General features: G+C 45.1%; 1 protein-coding gene across 3 annotated transcripts in view; it reads left to right on the top strand.

Moving 5' to 3' along the window:
* LOC120051235 (intersectin-1-like) overlaps window positions 1-20,826 on the top strand; it is a 59,691-nt gene that overhangs the window by 36,282 nt on the left and 2,583 nt on the right. The window contains exons 17-37 of one of the 3 annotated variants that reach the window (XM_038997985.1): window positions 2,860-2,981; window positions 3,172-3,374; window positions 3,780-3,901; window positions 5,102-5,430; window positions 5,602-5,776; window positions 6,175-6,380; window positions 6,925-7,007; window positions 7,487-7,653; window positions 8,065-8,232; window positions 8,574-8,772; window positions 9,374-9,568; window positions 13,124-13,245; window positions 13,391-13,497; window positions 14,402-14,585; window positions 14,990-15,088; window positions 15,628-15,795; window positions 16,035-16,247; window positions 17,479-17,600; window positions 17,705-17,787; window positions 19,431-19,514; window positions 20,487-20,660. In XM_038997985.1, coding sequence (XP_038853913.1) covers window positions 2,860-2,981; window positions 3,172-3,374; window positions 3,780-3,901; window positions 5,102-5,430; window positions 5,602-5,776; window positions 6,175-6,380; window positions 6,925-7,007; window positions 7,487-7,653; window positions 8,065-8,232; window positions 8,574-8,772; window positions 9,374-9,568; window positions 13,124-13,245; window positions 13,391-13,497; window positions 14,402-14,585; window positions 14,990-15,088; window positions 15,628-15,795; window positions 16,035-16,247; window positions 17,479-17,600; window positions 17,705-17,787; window positions 19,431-19,514; window positions 20,487-20,660 — 3,325 coding nt within the window. Of the gene's footprint in view, window positions 1-2,859; window positions 2,982-3,171; window positions 3,375-3,776; window positions 3,902-5,101; window positions 5,431-5,601; window positions 5,777-6,174; window positions 6,381-6,924; window positions 7,008-7,486; window positions 7,654-8,064; window positions 8,233-8,573; window positions 8,773-9,373; window positions 9,569-13,123; window positions 13,246-13,390; window positions 13,498-14,401; window positions 14,586-14,989; window positions 15,089-15,627; window positions 15,796-16,034; window positions 16,248-17,478; window positions 17,601-17,704; window positions 17,788-19,430; window positions 19,515-20,486; window positions 20,661-20,826 lie in introns of all 3 variants that reach the window. The other 2 variants (XM_038997987.1, XM_038997984.1) reach the window with 2 other exon arrangements.

Genomic DNA, 20,826 nt, shown 5'->3' with positions numbered 1-20,826 from the left:
TGACCTTTGCCCCGTGCTCTCTGAACTCTGCCCACACCCTCGCCTCCCCATCCAGTCTCTGGCTGCGTTCTATCAGGGCCACACTGCCCGGATAGAGGGCCTCCGTCTGGAGCTGCTGCTGGAGGAGCAGAGGGGGCGACAGGTAGTCCACTCACCAGCACTGCTGCCCCCCGCAGGACACTCTATGGTAGTGCACCCTTCTGGAGAATAATAACCAACCAGAATAACTCAGTGTGCTGCTGCTGCTGTTGTTACTAAGCATATTTGAAACCCAATGCTAAAGAAGGAAGTTGCCTTACTAACTGATGAAGAAAGTTTGACCCATGTCACACTACAGGGCCAACCGGAACTGTGCTAGACTGGCTCAATTTTACATTGTCCTTTCAAAGCACGGTTCCAGCAACTATGGTGGATGCGTAACCAGGCCTAGTGCAGTACGGTTCTGCACGGGTTGGCTCAGTAGTGTGATGGGTATATTAGGCTCACCCCGTGTCTGTGTCTGTGGTAGGCTGTGCTGCTTCCGGGCAGTGTGGCCCTCTTCCCCACAACATCCTGGGGGCTCAACCTGGGGAATCAATATATGGTTAAGCTGTATGTGGGTTGCTATGGTTTGACGTCGGACACAGCCACATGGGGCTGTTAAGCCACCTAACTCAAGGCGCCAGGTCAGGGCTAGGGGTTGAGTCTGATCTGGATGTGTACCTGGGTCGTGTTCATTAAGCACAACGCAATGGAAAACAAAAATGTGCTTTTCTTATTGGGCAAGTAGTCTCTCCCTTTTTCAGTCTGTTTCTTTCTGTTTGGTGCCTAATGAACACGACCTTGTTGTTGACCTCGGTGGCACTGCTGCTGTTCTATCTGACCCTTGACCTTAGGGTCCCTATGTGTCTCTTTTCAGTCCGAGGGGGACTCGGTGGACCAGACGCTGCTGGACTGTCTGTCGGCCGTCCTGGCCTGTTTGCAGCGTATAGATGTCTACCTGCAGGTGTCCCTACTGCCTCCCCCTCTTCCTCCACGCCCTTCTCCCCGCGCTCCCCCGCCCCAACCCCTTTACCACTCCTCCGCTTCCTTTTGAAGGGCTGGTCAAAGCAAGCCATGCTGCCCTTCCGCTTGAGCGTCTTTAGCTTTAGCCTCGGTAGCCCTGCAGAGAGTTAATAAAAGCCAGCCGCTTCCCTCCTTTATCTGTCCTCTGGGTGGTGCTGGAATATATCTCTCTCATTGCCTCCTAAACCCTCTAGACTAGGGCCCAATAAAAACACTCGCATACTATTTAGTATGCATTGCCAAGACCAAAGTCACCTGGGTCACACTAGGTAGTATGCAAGTGTATACTGGGACACAGCTCTGGTCAATGTTGTTAGCCACCATGTGGCCACTAGCGTTAGTGATGTATTTATTTAATAGTGAACTGAGGTGTAGGGCCTACTATTTTGGGAGATCAAATCCATACAGACATAGGCTAATTTGAAGACTTGGTACGGTAAAGAAGTATAGAACAAGGTAATGAACAGGGTTATGTCATTTATCAATAGATTGAGGCAATATGAAAATTATCCTCAAGTTGTTATTGTGAGACTATTTAAAGAAATCTTCACAGGTTCTCAGTCAATCGTGCATCTCACCATTTTAACCGAGTACTAAACGAATCTAGCTTTCTTGAACGTACCTCACTCTCCAGCCCCATGTGTTGATGACACGCCAACTAAACATATGGGGGTGAAGCCCTTGGTTGCATGGTGTTTCACAATGCATGGTTCATCACAATCTTAACCTATGAGCCTGGTTAACTGAGGGCTGTGGTGTGTGTGTGCAGTGTGCTCTCTAACACCGGACTACATTACCCAGCAGTCACTCTGTCCAAATGGGCCATAGTAGTGGTCAGGACCAAAAGTTCTCAAGCTCGTTTGGCCTTAATGTGTGATCTGAATACATGTCGGATATCTATTCCTCGTATCAGATATGGACATTAGATTATTCCTCTGCTCAATGAAGATAGAATTTAAATTGGATTTTCATCTAATCTAAGACTGATTGATATTGATAGTAATTCCTTCAGGAAAATCAAGTCCTCAGAACTTAATTCCCTGCTCAGACTGTATATTAAGACTTTCTAAACCCTTTAGAGAAGATGGGTTTGAATTACGTCTACCTATGATCCTTGTGAATTTCCCATTCAACTCTTTTGACCAAACCCCATATTAGTCTGTGCTTTTGAGAATCATAGTTTGGCTCAGATTTCTCCCAGAACCATGAATTGATCTCTGTGATTGGTTGGTACCACTTGGCTTTAACCAGTAGTGTTTCCATTTGGTGCTCAAACCGGAGCAGAGCAAAGTTGCCACTAGACGGTGATTTTAGGTCAGTTTTAACCCTACTAGGGTAAGATTAGGATTGGGGGAGATTAAGCTGATCCTAGATCTGTACCCAAGGGAAACTTTACCCCGGAGCACTGAAACACTACAATCTTCCAGTTCCAGTGGTGTCCGTGTTTCCATAGTAACCCAGGGCTCGTTTAACCCTCCCTCAGTGGTTCATGTGCAGCGCTCCCCAGACTCCGAGAGCTGTCCAATGAACGCACTGGCGGTGGCCATATTTTGTGCAAGTGTGTCCTCCCCAAAAATCCAACCAAACCTACATTTCAGTAGTAGTAGTAGCCCAGCATTTAATTGGAGAAAACACAGAGATGAGATTAAATGGAGGGAAGCAGTAGACTAAACACAGACTTTCCATCAGGTAATAATGGCGCTTACAGGGCACAAAATGGCCGACGCCCCGGTGATGTGAGTGTTGTGTTGAGTCCCGGCGATCCCGCCCACACTTCCCCTCACCGGTCCTCCTCTATCCCATGCTGCCTTGCAGGAGCTCCGAGAGATCCACAGCAAGCAGCAGAGGCAGAAGCAGAAGGATCACCTGGAGGGAGAAATCAACATCCACGCCATCGCCCAGGAGAGGGCCAAGTCCGCCGAGCTCACAGACGGAAGGTGTGTGTGTGTGTGTGTGTGTGTGTGTGTGTGTGTGTGTGTGTGTGTGATTGTCTGTGTGGACACCATATGTGTGAGCGAGCTGCTCCTATGTGCTCTCATTCTGCATGGGCTACGTGGATGCAGCCCCATCACTGTGATCCAGTCAGTTTACAGAGGTTACCTCTAACACCCCCTTTCCTCTCCCCAGGTTGTCTGCCACTGACGAGGGACTGGCGTGGCAGGATGAGGGCATGGTGGAGGCCCCCACCCCGCCCCCCCAGCCTTGGATGAAGCGCGTGAGCGAGGAGGAGGGGCGCACTAAGAAGGACATGCAGGACAAACTCAACCAGCTCTTCATGCAGCAGCCTGAACCAGGGAAACTCATGAACCAGAGCCAATGGCCCACGGGCGGTACGTGTCAAAAATAAAATGTATTACAAAGAAGCCTTGAAAGAGCATGCATACAGTAGAACATTTACAAAACCTCTGATTTCTGGACTGACCAGCAATATCGAACTGGGACAATTAAATCATACAACAAAAATGTGTACTGTAGGTATCTGAATAAATGATTAGAACATGCATGTAGATTCAATTCACACCACTGAATATTTTCTGTCAAGTTTGATGCAGTTTTTAAGTAGTCACGAGTATTTCAGTGTTTCCGAATGACATCCATTCCAAACATCTTCAAATCTCAGAGGTCCTACTGTAGGAGTTCTAAGAACGTTTGGATGTGCCTGGTTCCGTGTGTGAGAGAGAAAGATGTGACCCTGTCCTGTGTTCCTCTCCCCCTTCCTCGTCTCCTCCCAGCAGACAAGATCCCGGTGACTGGGTTCAACCAGGACAAGGTCAAGGTGGTCTTCTACCGGGCGCTGTACCCCTTTGATGCCCGCAGTCACGATGAGATCACCATCACCCCCGGAGACATTGTGATGGTGAGAGGAAAGCTGTCAATTACACAAACGGTGCTTGGCAGAAGTGTGTATGGATGTTTATGTAAAGTGATTCATCTATATGAACGAAGGAGTGTATGCGTGCGTGCATGTGATGTGCGCGTATGCATGCGTGTGTGCGTGTGAGTATTAACTTTTGCCTCCTGACTCTCTCCCAACTTTGCTCACTCTACCTGAAGGTGAAAGGGGAGTGGGTAAGTGCAGGTCCACTGTCCAATCAGCTGCTCACCTGTGATCCCAACACCTGCTCTCATTGGTCCATCTCATGTGTCCATCTCATCTGCTGTCATCTCTTCATAAGCACTTAAAGAATTGAACTGTTGGTTGCATGTTTGTGGTTATATATCCATTATATGGTCAGTATACTCGGAGGATACACACTTGTTCTCAAATGGCATATGATTATACATCTATACAAGCGTGCCTCTACGTTATATACTGGATAAAGCATCTTGTAAGCTGTAGAGAGTGAGACGTTTATACAGACACATTTGATCCCATTTCACCGAGTGAGTACTCCTTCAACAAAGCAGTCCCAAAGACATCCACTATCATTTTTATCCTCTGAGCTTATCTTCATGACCATCCGCATGCTTGGAAAGGAAGCTGTGATGTTCGACTTGTCTTTTGAATCGCGAACATCCATTCCAAAAGTGGTCCAACCACTCTGTCGTATGTTTTAAATAAGGAATAACCACACATGGCTGGGCATCCCCAGTCCACAGGATTTATTGTAACCGCACTTAATTTATTTTTCCCACGATTTATCAATATAACCCTGTATTGGCTCGACGGTATCTTGGTCCAGACTACTCCCCTTGTCTGTCAGTCAGTTGGGATCCTTTCAATTGCAACTCAGTCAATTCAGGAATCTCCTCATTGCTTTTCAGCAAAGCTTTTCAGTACATGTTCCTAATTTGAAATAGAATTGATCCTAACCCTGCTGTCAGCTATGAGCCTGTAGCTGGTTAAAGGAAAAGGTCCAACGGATAGTGTGATCCCTGAGGACTGGGGTTGTTCTTGGCATAGAAATATAATTACTAGAAGGTACACTCTATCGCCCACCCGGTCCACTCATCACAGCATGACTTGAATGAGAATATCCGTTCTAGTCATTTCTATAGTCTTCGGTGGCTCTGTAGTGCTATGATGGTGAGCTGACCTTTGACCTTCAACCCCCAGGTGGACGAGTCCCAGACAGGTGAGCCAGGCTGGCTGGGTGGCGAGCTGAAGGGGAAGACAGGCTGGTTCCCTGCCAACTACGCCGAGAAGATCCCAGAATCCGAGGTTCCCATGAGCCTGCGGGCCAGTGCCGCCACCACGGGCGCCGCGCCCAAACTGGCCTCACGGCTCACACCCACCTCCGCCTCAAACACACCCACGCCACCCAGCCAGCCAATGGCAACCCCTCCCCCAGCAACCGCTCCCCCTGCCCCCGGTCCCTGCCCTGGCCCTGGTCCCGCCTCTTCCTCCTCCTCGGCATCAAGTAACTGGGCAGATTTCAGCACCACGTGAGTGACAGCTCCAACCCTTCCTCTCACACAGCACTCAATACAATATAATGCAATATAATACAATGCAATACAAGTGTTTTTCAGTCATAGTCTTACATACACCAAGTTATTAATTGAAGAGAAACCCGAGTTTGAGTTGGTAAACTGTGTGTTCCTCTCTCTGCTCAGATGGCCGTCCACCAGCTCTGTGGAGAAGACTGAGACTGGGGAGGGCTGGGACGCTTGGCCCACCCAGCCGTCTCTCTCTGTTCCCAGTGCCGGGCCTGGGGGCCAGCTGCGCCAGCGCTCTGCCTTCACCCCCGCCACCCTCACTGGCTCCTCTCCATCTCCCGTCCTGGGACAGGTACAGTCGTTTTTAGAATTTATATATTTATTTATTTAAACAGGGAGTCACAATGAGACCCAGGTCTCTTTTAGAAATGAGCCCTGCAACATACAAAAATGCACATTTAAATACAAAGTACACATCAGTCAAATAATAGTAAAATAATCAAATAATACATTTGATTGTAACACTCAGTTTAGACCACACTGAGGAGCACAGGAACATGTCACCTAGGCCTAGCAGGAGAATGATATTGACTCTACCTGAAGCAGTGTGGTTGTACTGTCAGATGAATGAAGAGCAGGACTTATAAACAGCACATAGAGATTCTATAATACATCTCTTCCTTCTCTTTCTCACACTCTTCCTCTCCCAATCCCCATTTCTTTCTGTCTCTGTTTCCCCCCTTCTCTCAGGGGGAGAAGGTGGAGGGTTTGCAGGCCCAGGCTCTGTACCCGTGGCGGGCCAAGAAGGACAACCACCTCAACTTCAACAAGAGCGACGTGATCACAGTGCTGGAGCAGCAGGACATGTGGTGGTTCGGCGAGGTGCAGGGCCAGCGGGGCTGGTTCCCCAAGTCCTACGTCAAGCTCATCTCTGGCCCCGTACGCAAGTCCATGAGGTGAGGAGAATGAGGATGAAACTGTCCCTCCCCATAGTCACATTTATCAAGAATATATTTTTATTTAACTATTATTGGAGTATTATTATTAACCCAAATAATTATTTATAGTCATGTCTTTTAATTCGACCCTTATCAACCAGGAAATATGCTTTTGCGAGGGTGACCTGTTGAGCAGGATAAATGCAGCAGGGCTGCTCAACAGTCTTCCTCGACATCTAGCGTCCTGTAGGTTTTCAGTCCAACCCTAAACTAGCATGCCTGATTCCGCTAGTTACAAGACGGTAGATCTCCAGGAAGAGGGTTGGGCAGCCCTGGACCACAGGCTTCAGCCAACTTTAGAGTAAATCCCAACTTGATATTGTCTAGGAGGGAGCAACATGGCTGCCATGGAATGATGTGACATTATGCTTTTTTATTGAAACTTCAATGGCTAAGTTCTCTGTTGTGTATGGCTTTAGTCCCTCCCCATCTAGAGTGTGTTGTTATATTAGCCAGCGGCTTGGCTCTGAGTGAATGTTTGCCCTCTCTCTCTCTGGTGCAGCATTGAGTCTGGCTCGTCCGACAGCCCCCCCACCATGAAGAGACCCACCCCGTCCCCTACCAAGACCATGGACCCAGGAGAAGGTGGGTGATGGACCTAGACACACACACACACAGCCCAGAATAGAGTGGGAATCCCTTGCGGTGAAACTGCCACGTCCGTTTGCAATATTTCAAAAACAAATAAATTACTTCAAACAATGAGCACTGTTGTTTTTTTCTCTGACGTCATTGCACGTGCGATAGAACAGCAGAGTACGTACTACGATTTTTTTTTTTACCATGACGCTGGATGCTCATGTCCTTTTTGATAAGCAAAACAATAACAAATGCGCTTGGGGCAACCAGTGGCACCGTTTCACCTATCACGGATCTCGGCTTTAAAATACTCTTTCTCTCAGACTGTTCCACACCATACATACAAAATAAAACGGAACACTTACACCAGAGATTATCATGGAACACAGCATGTTCCTGTTACTCTACCCATTTAGATTAAATCCTGTGGAAAAACAAAAAAAGTGTATGAACAGACACTAGCTCAGACATGTTGTGTTTCCCAGAATACATAGCCATGTACACCTACGAGAGCAACGAGCAGGGCGACCTGACCTTCCAGCAGGGCGACGTCATCGTGGTCACCAAGAAGGAGGGCGACTGGTGGACGGGCGTGGTCTCGGGCAAGACGGGGGTATTCCCTTCCAACTACGTCAAACCCAAGGACTCTGAGGTAACTCCTAGAAAACACTCCTCGCTCACACGCTTTGTCAAATCGTTGTGTGGCGATTCATAAACTCTGCGATGCAGTCCTGTTTGTCTGATCAGCTCTCCCAGTAAAACCAAAGCTCTCTCCTTTAAAAATAAATTCAAATATTTGAGTTTTCTTTTTTAGTTTTCAGACAGATAAAACAACAGTAGGACAATAAATGATTTTGCCGCATGTGTTAATACATACACATAGAAAAATATACTTTACGCGTTCCAAAGCGCTCTCCTAACATTAGCGAACATTCACAGTGAACATAAAACAAATAAGAGTATGCTAGTTGGCCAACATTAGCTAACGTTTCACGAACTGTATGCCTTGTTTAACACACCTCTGTGCTCCCAGTAAAACCAGAGCTCTCTGTCTTCCCTCTAGGGACTGGGACCCGCAGGGAAGACGGGAAGCCTGGGGAAGAAGCCCGAGATAGCCCAGGTCATCGCCCCATACACGGCCACGGGGGCCGAGCAGCTCACCCTGGCGCCCGGCCAGCTTATCCTCATCAGGAAGAAGAACCCGGGGGGCTGGTGGGAAGGGGAGCTGCAGGTTGGAGGACCATCTCTCTCAACACTACTCCCCACAAACAAACCCCACACACACTTACTTGAAATGTCATAGCAGATGTTTTAAATGCTAAGTTGTTCATATGTAGACATAGATGTGCCAACAATTGTCTTAATATATAATATAATACTAATATACAAGGTGATATGGTAATTTATACATAGACAGTGATGTAGAAATTACAATACAGTAATGTAGATTCATTGTCATCCATTCATTTGCTTTAAACACCAGTGAAAGGGACTATGTTTCTTACTGTTAAAATGATCTTGCGCTGCCCCTGTGGCCTCTCCCATACTAAACAAGTCCTCTCATTGGTCCAGGCCCGGGGAAAGAAGCGGCAGATTGGCTGGTTCCCGGCCAACTACGTGAAGCTCCTGAGCCCCAGCACCAGTAAGACCACGCCCACAGAACCCACACCCCCCAAGCTGCCAATGCCCAGTGCAGGTAGGAGCCAGGAGCAGGGACCTGACGGGGGCCCGCCGGGGCCTTGGGGCCCCTCCTTGACTCAACATATGACGGGTACTAACACTGTGTTTGTGCAGACATTCTCTGTGTACTTTCATGTTATATTAGCATCCTTGATAATACCATTATTTCCTGTCATAATATTCTTTCATGTTATAGTAACATTCTTTACAATAACATTCTTTAAAATAACATTAATAAAATCTTTGTAATTACATTATTTTCTGTTATAATAACGTTCTTTACAATAACATTCTGTCATTATTAGTAACAGAGGACTGTGTTGTGAATTAGGCCTATTAGTACCTTTTTTAAGGTCCTGTCCAGGAGTAAGCCCTAGCCCCTACACCCCTAGTCTCCTGTGTAGATCTGAGGGGATTGGATAGGTATAATTCATTTGGTAGTAGCGCGACCTTGCCCTCTGATAAGCTATATGTAGAATTGTCTCCATAGTAGCCTATATAATACCCGTCACCTTGTTTGCATCATTAATGTTAAATATTTATTAGATCAATCAGTCAGTAACAATTTACCCACAATGCATCACAGATTTGATCAAACACTGCCTTTAGTCCCTTTTTTTGTGGACGGGGCCTAAGTCTATTTATTGTATGGCCGTCTGACTAACCCTTCACTTGTATGTGTGTGTCTCCAGCAGTGTGTCAGGTGATTGGCATGTACGACTACATGGCGCAGAATGATGACGAGTTGCCCTTTGGGAAGGGCCAGATCATCAACGTGCTGAGCAGGGATGACCCTGATTGGTGGAAAGGCGAGCTGAACGGTTCCGTGGGCCTCTTCCCCTCCAACTACGTCAAACTGACCACCGACACAGACCCCAGCCAACAATGTGAGTGCACACACTACTACTAAAGTCTCCCTCTCACAGTCACACCCAGCAGTTTGAGTACATACTGCACCATTCTCTCTCTCACACACACACACACACACACTCAGTCACATACTCACACACCAACATGGGTCATAACGAGTACTGTGATTACATTCCTTCCTCTCTCTTCCACACACACACCGATGTGGACTCCTGCTTTGTATAGACGTGATCTTCTTGTATCCTCTCACTCTCTTCGATACCTAATTCATTTCAACTAAAACCCTCGGAAACCTCTGGAATCTAATCAAATGAGACAGTGTTTGACAAGGGTATAATCTGTAGGCAACTGATCATACTGATACCTATGGGCCCCCTCTTTGAAGACCTTTCAGATCATGTATCATCCTCGGTTGAATAGAGGTGTGTGTACAGTCCCTCCTCCCTCTTCACTAACATCTCCCTCAATGTCCTGTAGTCGCCCCCTCCACATCCCTCTCAATGTCCTGTAGTCGCCCCCTCCACATCCCTCATGCATACCATGGTTAGACTCCACTTCATCTGTTATGCTGCACGCTGTGTGTCGTCTCGTGAACTCGTCCGCCACTGACGTCCATTTAGTTCTGCACGATCGTGTATTTGCATATTTTTCTTTCTTTTTGTTGTCTTGTTGGTTTGTTTCCTTTTTTGGTTTGCGTTTTTTGCTTATGTGCTGTGTTCTCCTCCTCTTTCTAGGACTCATATGTTGCCCATTCCCACTCAGCCTTGAAAGTCCTCAAAGAGACCCACTATCCCCTAAACACTGCCCCCGCGGGATGATGGGAGATGCAGCCACCCCGATCATGTGACTGCCACATGATTACCACCTGGCCTTGTGGGCTAGAAGAGTTGCTGCAGAGAGCAGGCCGTTACCTCCTTATATTCGAACTGTTAGACGCACTCGCCAAAATTGCCAAGCAGCTTCCTTATCCTACACCGCTTCTTTTTTTTAAACAATTTACTTAAACAAATTAAACATTCATTATTAATTAAAACATTTTAATGTTGTTTTTTTAGGAAATTGAAAAAAAATAACTACTTGAAGTGATCATATGAGTGGGAGACTGGATAGTGGGTCCTTTTGTGGCTTTCTGTGAACTCAGATCTTTTTGTAGATTTAGTCATTCTGTTTTTTTTTATCACAGCACCACGGATTTGGTCGGACAGTTTTTTCAAAAGTTTTTATTTTAAATTTTTACTAATGAGTCAAATGGCTTCCATTTGACGTTAAGCTTCTCCCTCCCTTCCCTTACTAACCCCTCCCCCATCCGACCCACAGCTCCACAGAAAGACCCACTATTCATGACACACCGCATCAGACGGGCTGCCAAAACAACCGGGGCCTGGCCCGAAAGACAACCCCAAGCCCCTTCCCCGTACCCCTTCAGTTTGCATATCTGAAGGAAACGGGATAGGTGTAACCATATTGCTTACATCTTACAGATCTGGACAAACCGGAGGGTTAGGGGATTGGGTGGCTGGTTGGTTGTCCGACTGGGCCTGGGATTGGTTCATCATGAGAAACCTGTCTAATGGACTAGTCTAGGGGTTCAAAGGTCACGTTATAGGATGGAGGGAGAGATTATTACATTTACTATAGTGTACATCCAGACCACCCCTGCCCCAAAGCCAGCTCATACAGTGGACAGAGAAGCTGTCTGTCAAACCTATGGGTGGGACTGAAACTCTCCATTTATCCACTCACATCTAGCTGTGTTTTTTATATTCATACCAAACATTCTTTGGATGAATCTTGTTGTTTGGAGGTGCTGGGGTGTTTACTTTGTGCTGTAGCATTTTGTGAAACAAGGTTATGATCGATGCAAACCAAATATTGCACAGCCGCCACAAATGGAGAGGGGAAGGTACACACAGTATGCACAGACTTGGAATTGTGTGATTTGAATGAACACACAAAGTAAGTAAGGATGTTATATCCTCAACAACTAAATTCTTGTCTCCTCATGAACAATGTATTAGTCACAGAGTAGATGGGGGTGTTTTGTATTCATGAGTTTCCTCAGTTTGTTTACATGTTTTCTCCTAGATGTATGTCAATTGAAGTCTATGTCCCCAGTCACTATACCACGACAGTCTATTTTTTATAAATGAATGCAATTATAATGCATAGTGTTTTAAATATATATGGTTATGTAGTATTGTAATTTCTTCCCCTTCCCTCCTGAAGTTGTATTTGACCAGTTTATGCAGTTGCCATTTGTAAAACTCTGAAGCAACATGTCCATTTAGTTTGACCTTTTACTCTGTTATTTTGTCAAGAAAATCCCATTGAAAAGAACTGTGATTCAGCTGACTATGAACATACTAAATATGAACATAATACCCTCCTGATAATACCTTTTTAACAATGTTTACATATGAAAACTAAGAAAAACTAAGACTATGGTATTTTTTTGTAGTCAATGTTACAGTGGGATATGAAGTTCTAGGGCTATGTAGCTATGGCCTTTAACCTATTATTCTTCAACAAAAGAGAAAGCATGGCATCATCCATTCAAAGCAATATACACACACAGTAGTATTGTACTGGTACCATATCAATCTTGTTTGCATTTGTCACACAACAGTATTGTAATTTTATTGTTATTCTAAAACACAAAGATGGAATTCATGTATGCAGCCTTTTTTTATATAACCTTTTGGTTCCTATTGGTTCCACTATGTGACAGTATTGGTGTTTGCTGCTTTATGATTGGTTTGTTGGACTTTCCAATATGTCTTTTGAGACCCATCAGTTTCAAGGAGGTTTGTACTCCGTTACTGACTCGGGTTTGAGAAGCACCACAAAAATTCTAACTACTCATACAGTATATTCAATACTCTATGACTATAAACTGAATTGCTTCTGGTCTGTTATGAATCAACAACAAATCCAAAATGTAATCGTTGCACTTGGTTCCTGAAGCATTTTATCAGAAATGAATGTATAAATTGAAAAATGTATACAAACAAGTCAGCTTTAATAAAAAGTGTCATGCCGTCTTTAATATAGAAAATGACGTGTATAATGATTAAAAAGCTCAATGGCAACAGTGGACTTGTGTGTTTTTATTTACTGATTTAAAAACCAAAAGGTTTGTTTACTTGAGCAAGAGACTTACCACCATTTTTTTTTCAAAGCATGTTTGCTTTATTTTTATTCCTTTTGTAGACCACTGGAAAAATGTCAATTACAAGGGTCTAAATAATTATGCTTTCAACTTGTTTTATTTTTATGTATGATGTTTGGCTGGCTTTTTAGGGGAAGACCCTTTTACCCTACACCTTCTAAATGTATATTTTTTATACATTTCCAGGGAAGTATTTTGTAGTGTATATTGTGTTAATTTCAATGACTTGTTCAGGTGTCAGTCTACGTGCCTAGAACTCAAGACGGAAAGTCCAAAGGGCCAGTAATTGGCTTTCTGTGGAAGTTTGTTTTGAGAGATGGGACATTGAGGTTGTGTTCTGATTGGCTGTTTAGTATTTGAGTGACAGAAGGGAGCTGATCGAAGCTGTTGTCCTGTTCCACAGGGTGCGCTGACCTGCACCTGCTGGACATGCTGACCCCCGTTGAGAGGAAGAGACAGGGCTATACGCACGAGCTCATCGTCACCGAGGAGAACTATGTCAATGACCTGCAGCTCGTCACCGAGGTAGCCACACTACATACATACATTCACTCCATGGTAACATGATCACACATGCAGTCCAAGCATACACTTTCTCTGCCATATCTGCATTACATGCAAACGTTTCCGGAACGTTTGTGTTAACATTGCATCAATGCTTCCTCGCCAGGTCTTTCAGAAGCCTCTGCTGGAGTCGGAGCTGCTGACAGAGAAAGAGGTGGCCATGATCTTCGTCAACTGGAAGGAGCTCATCATGTGTAACATCAAGCTGCTCAAGTACGCCCCTAGCCACCTCTGGTCCTGTTGTCATAAACTATAGTTAACCTTTCTAGGACACACGTTCCGCTAGCGGAACCCCTGACAACATTCCGCTGAAAAGGCAGCGCGGTAAATTCAAAAATATTTTTTTGAAATATGTAACTTTCACACATTAACAAGTCCAATACAGCAAATGAAAGATAAACATCTTGTTAATCTACCCATCGTGTCCGATTTAAAAACATGTTTTACAGCGAAAACACAAATGATTATGTTAGATCACCGCCAAGTCCAAAAAACACACAGCCATTTTCCCAGCCAAAGATAGGAGTCACAAAAAGCAGAAATAGAGATAAAATTAATCACTAACCTTTGATGATCTTCATCAGATGACACTCATAGGACATCATGTTACACAATACATGTATGTTTTGTTCGATAATGTGCATTGGCGCCATGTTCAGAAATGCCTCCAAAATATCCGGAGGAATTGCAGAGAGCCACATCAAATAACAGAAATACTCATAATAAACTTTGATGAAAGATACATGTCTTCTTGCAACCGCTGTGTCAGATTTAAAAAAAGCTTTACGGAAAAAGCACACCATGCAATAATCTGAGACGGCGCTCAGATAGTTTAGTATAAATATACAAATGCTCGCGCAGATCCAGGCGAACGTCGGACAAAAACTTCAAAAAGTTATATTACAGGTCGAATACACTTGTCATTTGTCTTCATGACTCGTGGCTTGAAGGGGCAATCTGGGATTGGTACATCCAATTGTACACGTTTAAAGTAATGATATATTGACATTGATTCTTGTAAACAAACACTGTACAGCTTCAGAACATGGTTAAAACTATAACCAGACTCAATCGTCCCATTCTCTTCTGCCCCCTTCTTCCTGTCCCCCATCACCAGAGCTCTGAGGGTTAGGAAGAAGATGTCGGGCGAGCGGATGCCGGTGAAGATGATTGGAGACATCCTGACAGCCCAGCTGCCCCACATGCAGCCCTACATCCGCTTCTGCAGCTGCCAGCTCAACGGGGCCACGCTCATCCAGCAGAAAACCGACGAGGTGCCCGAGTTCAAAGACTTTGTCAAGGTAATGGAGAAAGGCCGCAAAGAATGTGTTGCATGCGTCACTATCCCAAATGGCACCATATTCCCTTAATAGTGCACAACTTTTGACCAGAGCCCTATGTTTGACTATTTTGTATTGAACTCATATTGGCCTCGTGTGGCTGAATGTCTCGTGCTCATTCAGTTTGTTCATGCACCTTGTTTGGTTGGCTGTGAATAGCCTTGATCCCAGCCGTCCTTGGTTTCGTCGTGTGATGTCTGACACAGCAAGACTAGACTGAGATACTAGCGTCAGTGTACTTTCTTATTTGAGGGTAGCCGAGCCACAGCACTAGGTTGGGACTGATCCAATGTGATTCATATATATATATATATATATTAGGTTCTATGCTGATATCTGATAGTGATATTTCCTCTCCCCTACAGAGACTGGCCATGGATCCAGGTTGTAAGGGAATGCCCCTCTCCAGCTTCCTCCTCAAACCCATGCAAAGGGTGACGCGCTACCCCCTCATCATCAAAAATGTATGTACACACACATTCTCTCACACACACACTCTCTCACATACACTTTATTTGGATGGTGGGAAGAGTGTATGTGATTGAGAAGCTAAACAGGGTTGGTCCTGGTCGGTCCCTGTGTTAGACCAGATGCTGCTGGAAATGGTGTTGGACGGCCAGTAGGAGGCACTCTTTCCTCTGGTCTATAAAAGATATATCCCAATGCCCCAGGGCAGTGATTGACATTGCCCTGTGAAGGTTGCTGTCTTTTGGATAGGACGGTAAGCGCCTGTCCTGACTCTCTATGGTCACTAAAGATCCCATGGCATTTATCGTAATCCCGTGTTAATCCCGGTGTCCTGGCTAAATTCCCAATCTGGCCCTCATACCGTTATGGCCACCTAATCATACCCAGCTTCCAATTGGCTCATTCATCCCCCCTCTTCTCCCCTGTAACTATTCCCCAGGTTGTTGCTGTAAATGAGAATGTGTTCTCAGTAAACCTACCTGGTAAATAAGGGATAAATAAAATATTTAACTGATACATGTGCGATGCGGTGCAGATCCTAGAGAATACTCCGGAGGCTCACCCGGACCATAGCCATCTGAAGCAGGCTCTGGAGAAGGCTGAGGAGCTGTGTTCCCAGGTCAACGAGGGCGTCAGGGAGAAGGAGAACTCTGACCGGCTGGAGTGGATCCAGGCCCACGTCCAGTGTGAGGGGCTGTCTGAGGTAATACACACAGAGACAGACACACACAAACAAACACAACACAAATCATTGTAAAATAAGATTTTGTTTCTTAACTGACTTGCCTGGTAAAATGAAAGGTGAAATAAAACACAATGAAAAGCACAGGAACATGTACTCGATTCCACAGAATTACACACAATTGACACAGTTTCACACCGTGAACAGACTCACTCCCAACTCACTCACTTGGCCCTTTTTCTTTAACGACTTTCTTTAAGCAACTCGTGTTCAACTCGGTGACCAACTGCCTGGGCCCGCGCAAGTTCCTGCACAGCGGCAAACTCTACAAGGCCAAGAGCAACAAGGAGCTGTACGGCTTCCTATTCAACGACTTCCTCCTCCTGACTCAGATCATCAAGCCCCTGGGCTTCTCGGGCTGCGACAAGGTGTTCAGTGCTAAGTCCCACCTGCAGTACCGCATGTACAAGACCGTAAGTACTCTCCTCTCACCAACCTACACATTGTACGCATCCCAAATGGCACCCTATAGGGAAGCAATTCTCAACTTGTGGGTCGTGACCCAAATTTGGATCGTGTGAGGTTTTGAGTGGGTCATGGGTGTCTGAGTAAAAAAAAATATATATATATATAAATACTCCAGTCTGAACTTAAACAACTCAAACCAGGTAGGAAGTGTGTAGAAATTATAATTAATTTAAATTGTTCAGAGATTAAATGTAAAAATGTTTCTTCAATCACAGTATTTTCAATATAGAATTATTAGCAACGCTATTTTGGAGGATTTTGTGGTCTCAAGCCAGTGAGTTTATTAACATTCTTCATCAAGAATATGGGCAAGATTGTATTATTGACAATGAAAGAAGTGGGAATGTTGTTCCCTTTATAGAAAAGTTTGTGGTCATACGCACATCCTTAAAAACATAGGTGCTGGGCTAATAAAGAACACTAGTATAGAACAAGAAGGTGCGTACACTGTTAAAGCTCCCAATTCACCGACAACGTTTCCATCTGAAACGGATCTTCGTCAGGTTGTTCCCTTGTCATGTATTTGCTATATTTACTATCAATAAAGCACATGACTCGAACGTCGCCTCTCCCGAGCCCGTTGGGGAGTTGCAGCGATGAGACAAGATCATAATTGGATATGATGAAATTGGGGAGAAAAAGGGGCTAAAATTACCAAAGAATTAATAAAATAATTTTTTGAAATGTTTTCCATACTGTATTTTGGAGACTCATTTTCACGATGGATTATTGGGTCACGACTGAGAGAACCTGGTTCAATTTGGGTTCCAAGGTAAAATCACTTGAGAACCACTGCTATAGGGAATACAGTGCACTACTTTTGACCTGGGCCCATAGGACCACTTTGGGAGGACGGAGAGATAATTGGGATGTAGCCTTGGTCTTGGACATGCCATACAAATCCCCACGTACAGTAGTGTGGCATGTTCAAGACCAGGGCTACATCCCAATTATCTCTCCTTCCTGTACATTTGTTCACTGATTTGAAAGGAAATGACCTGTATAAGAAATATTGTGGAAATTCCCTCTACCCCAAACCTGCACCAATCCCATGCTTTTAGATTTGTGTGATATAGTAAACGAGTGCACACTTCAGGAACGAGACAAGATATTATTGCGATGCACCCCAGGAGTTCTGACCTTGTTGTGACCTCGAACCTTTAACCCCCACTACAGCCCATCTTCCTGAACGAGGTGTTGGTGAAGCTGCCAACAGATCCCTCGGGAGACGAGCCCATCTTCCACATCTCCCACATCGACAGGGTCTACACCATACGGGCAGAGAGCATCAACGAGAGGTACACACACAGACGAATGCATGCAGTCACACACACACACTCTCTCTCTCTTACACACACATAGCCAAGGCTTTCTTTTGACCTTATTGTGATGACTCATGCAGGACTGCTTGGGTGCAGAAGATCAAGGCAGCTTCGGAGCTCTTCATCGAGACAGAGAAGAAGAAGAGGGAGAAGGCCTACCTGGGTATAACAGTCTGTCTCTCTGCTCCTCTATAGGTCCACTGTCTGGGAGGGACAGCTTTGTCACCTACCCTCCCGGACCAGGGTCTTAAAAGCACTGTTGGTAACACTTTATGGGTGTCTTTTTTAAGCATCTTTGGGTTTCAGAAAAGCCCTATGTAAGTACTTTGTATTATTACTTGAAGTTACCCCCTTATCGTTGTAACCTTGTATTTATGCTAGTAACATTTTTATGAAAATGTTGCTACATAGTAGTGTAGGAATTGTGGAGTTGAGCGATTTCTGTATTATACATGAGGAATAGTGACTATTCCACTTTTAACAAAAATGGCCTAATTTCACTAAGAAGCAAGGAACTGGCTAACAATGATTTGGTTTCTAATGTCTGTACAGTGTTAGTACACAGGTATAAGAGCAACTTCATGTAAAGTGTTACCAAACTATTTCATGACAACTGAGTGTTTTCATGCTTGCTTTGTCTCTGACTTTTCTGTGTGTTTGTCTCTGACCATTACGTTTAGGTCTGCCTCTGATCACTTACGTTTAGGTCTGCCTCTGACCATTACGTTTAGGTCTGCCTCTGACCATTACGTTTAGGTCTGCCTCTGATCACTTACGTTTAGGTCTGCCTCTGATCACTTACGTTTAGGTCTGCCTCTGATCACTTACGTTTAGGTCTGCCTCTGATCACTTACGTTTAGGTCTGCCTCTGACCACTTACGTTTAGGTCTGCCTCTGATCACTTACGTTTAGGTCTGCCTCTGATCACTTACGTTTAGGTCTGCCTCTGACCATTACGTTTAGGTCTGCCTCTGACCATTACGTTTAGGTCTGCCTCTGACCATTACGTTTAGGTCTGCCTCTGACCATTACGTTTAGGTCTGCCTCTGACCATTACGTTTAGGTCTGCCTCTGACCATTACGTTTAGGTCTGCCTCTGACCATTACGTTTAGGTCTGCCTCTGACCATTACGTTTAGTTCTGCCTCTGACCATTACGTTTAGGTCTGCCTCTGACCATTACGTTTAGGTCTGCCTCTGACCATTACGTTTAGGTCTGTCTCTGACCATTACGTTTAGGTCTGTCTCTGACCATTACGTTTAGGTCTGTCTCTGACCATTACGTTTAGGTCTGTCTCTGACCATTACGTTTAGGTCTGCCTCTGACCATTACGTTTAGGTCTGCCTCTGACCATTACGTTTAGGTCTGCCTCTGACCATTACGTTTAGGTCTGCCTCTGACCATTACGTTTAGGTCTGCCTCTGACCATTACGTTTAGGTCTGCCTCTGACCATTACGTTTAGGTCTGCCTCTGACCATTACGTTTAGGTCTGCCTCTGACCATTACGTTTAGGTCTGCCTCTGACCATTACGTTTAGGTCTGCCTCTGACCATTACGTTTAGGTCTGCCTCTGACCATTACGTTTAGGTCTGCCTCTGACCATTACGTTTAGGTCTGCCTCTGACCATTACGTTTAGGTCTGCCTCTGACCATTACGTTTAGGTCTGCCTCTGACCATTACGTTTAGGTCTGCCTCTGACCATTACGTTTAGGTCTGCCTCTGACCACTTACGTCTCGGTCTGCCTCTGACCACTTACGTTTCGGTTTTCCTCTGACCATTACGTTTGTGTCTGTCTCAATGCAGTTCGCTCACAGAGGGCCACGGGCATCGGCCGGCTGATGGTAAACATTGTGGAGGGCATCGAGCTGAAGCCCTGCCGCTCCCATGGTAAGTCCCTAGAGATGACCCCCCTGCCACACCGACCTTAAGTTGATCTCAACACTGATTTCTGTGTCTCTGACACGAGAGAGTGACACACAACCACCCTTTAATACATGTGTCGATTGCTGTTTAGTACTATTAGGTTCTTATTTTTCAGGGTAAATAACTCACGGACACTAGAGAAGCTTTAACCAAGTTGAATCATTCCCAAAGGTTCTGTACAGCTGTAATCAGATAGCAAAACATTTCAGACATCACAGTTTATGTACATCCTACTTAAGACTCTCCTCCTTACAGTTTGTGGCTCCACAGGAAAGAAGGAAACCAGATACTAACCCTGATTACTCCCTTAAGGGGAACTGACTTCACCCCTCACCTATTGATCCACAGATATCCATCTGTCTTCCCTATATCAACACATCGCTCTCCTCTCCTTGAAACACATTCCAAAGCCTTCTGTCTTTCTTCAGAGAACCATTAACTTCTAACATAGTCTCTTTCATTTACTGTCATTAATTTACTACCTCAAGGATCAAAGTTTAGCTGATTCCAACAGTACACAGGAGAAGAATGATAGTGTTAACAGTACATGCAGGGGTTTAAATAGTATTTTGAGCCTGCCTGCAGTGCCAGATGGGTGGGTTTGCCCTTTTGGGACTATTCCATTGGTTCTAATTCACCAGGCCAGCTTAATCGAGCACAAGTATGTGGACGATTTAAAATACTCTTTTGTGGAGGAATACCCATATTGGTATTCTAAATGTCTGTACAACCGCCAGTCTGTTATTCGGTTGTAAAATTCTGGTAACTTGACAAAGTTTGTTCCAGAAATCTCAGTTTGAGGATTTAGGAATCAGGAGGGAATAAGCATGGAGGGAATCCTCCAACTTGGAATTCTTCAACCGGAATTTCTTTCAAACCAGGGGTTTGGGGAAAGTGAGCGGAATTTTGCAACCCTAATATGTGATCTCTTCTCAGGAAAGAGCAACCCGTACTGCGAGGTGACGATGGGTTCCCAGTGCCACATCACCAAGACCCTGCAGGACACTCTCAACCCCAAGTGGAACTCCAACTGTCAGTTCTTCATCAAGGACCTGGAGCAGGACGTGCTGTGCGTCACTGTGTTTGAGAGGGACCAATTCTCTCCTGACGGTGAGGCTGCGGGCGCACACACACACACACACACCAGAATAACACTCTGTTTAAAAAGGCTACGGTGAGACTATGCGAACACGCAAGCTCATACACACACACAAACAGCCTTTTACTGACTAGAGGCCTTTTTGATTCAGTGTGCCGTCATGCGATATATTCTATC

Source organism: Salvelinus namaycush, chromosome 7 (genome assembly GCF_016432855.1).
Source record: "Salvelinus namaycush isolate Seneca chromosome 7, SaNama_1.0, whole genome shotgun sequence".
Taxonomy (NCBI): Eukaryota; Metazoa; Chordata; class Actinopteri; order Salmoniformes; family Salmonidae; genus Salvelinus; species Salvelinus namaycush.
Note: the sequence above shows the minus strand (reverse complement) of the source record. Positions and strands in the feature narration are given on the sequence as shown.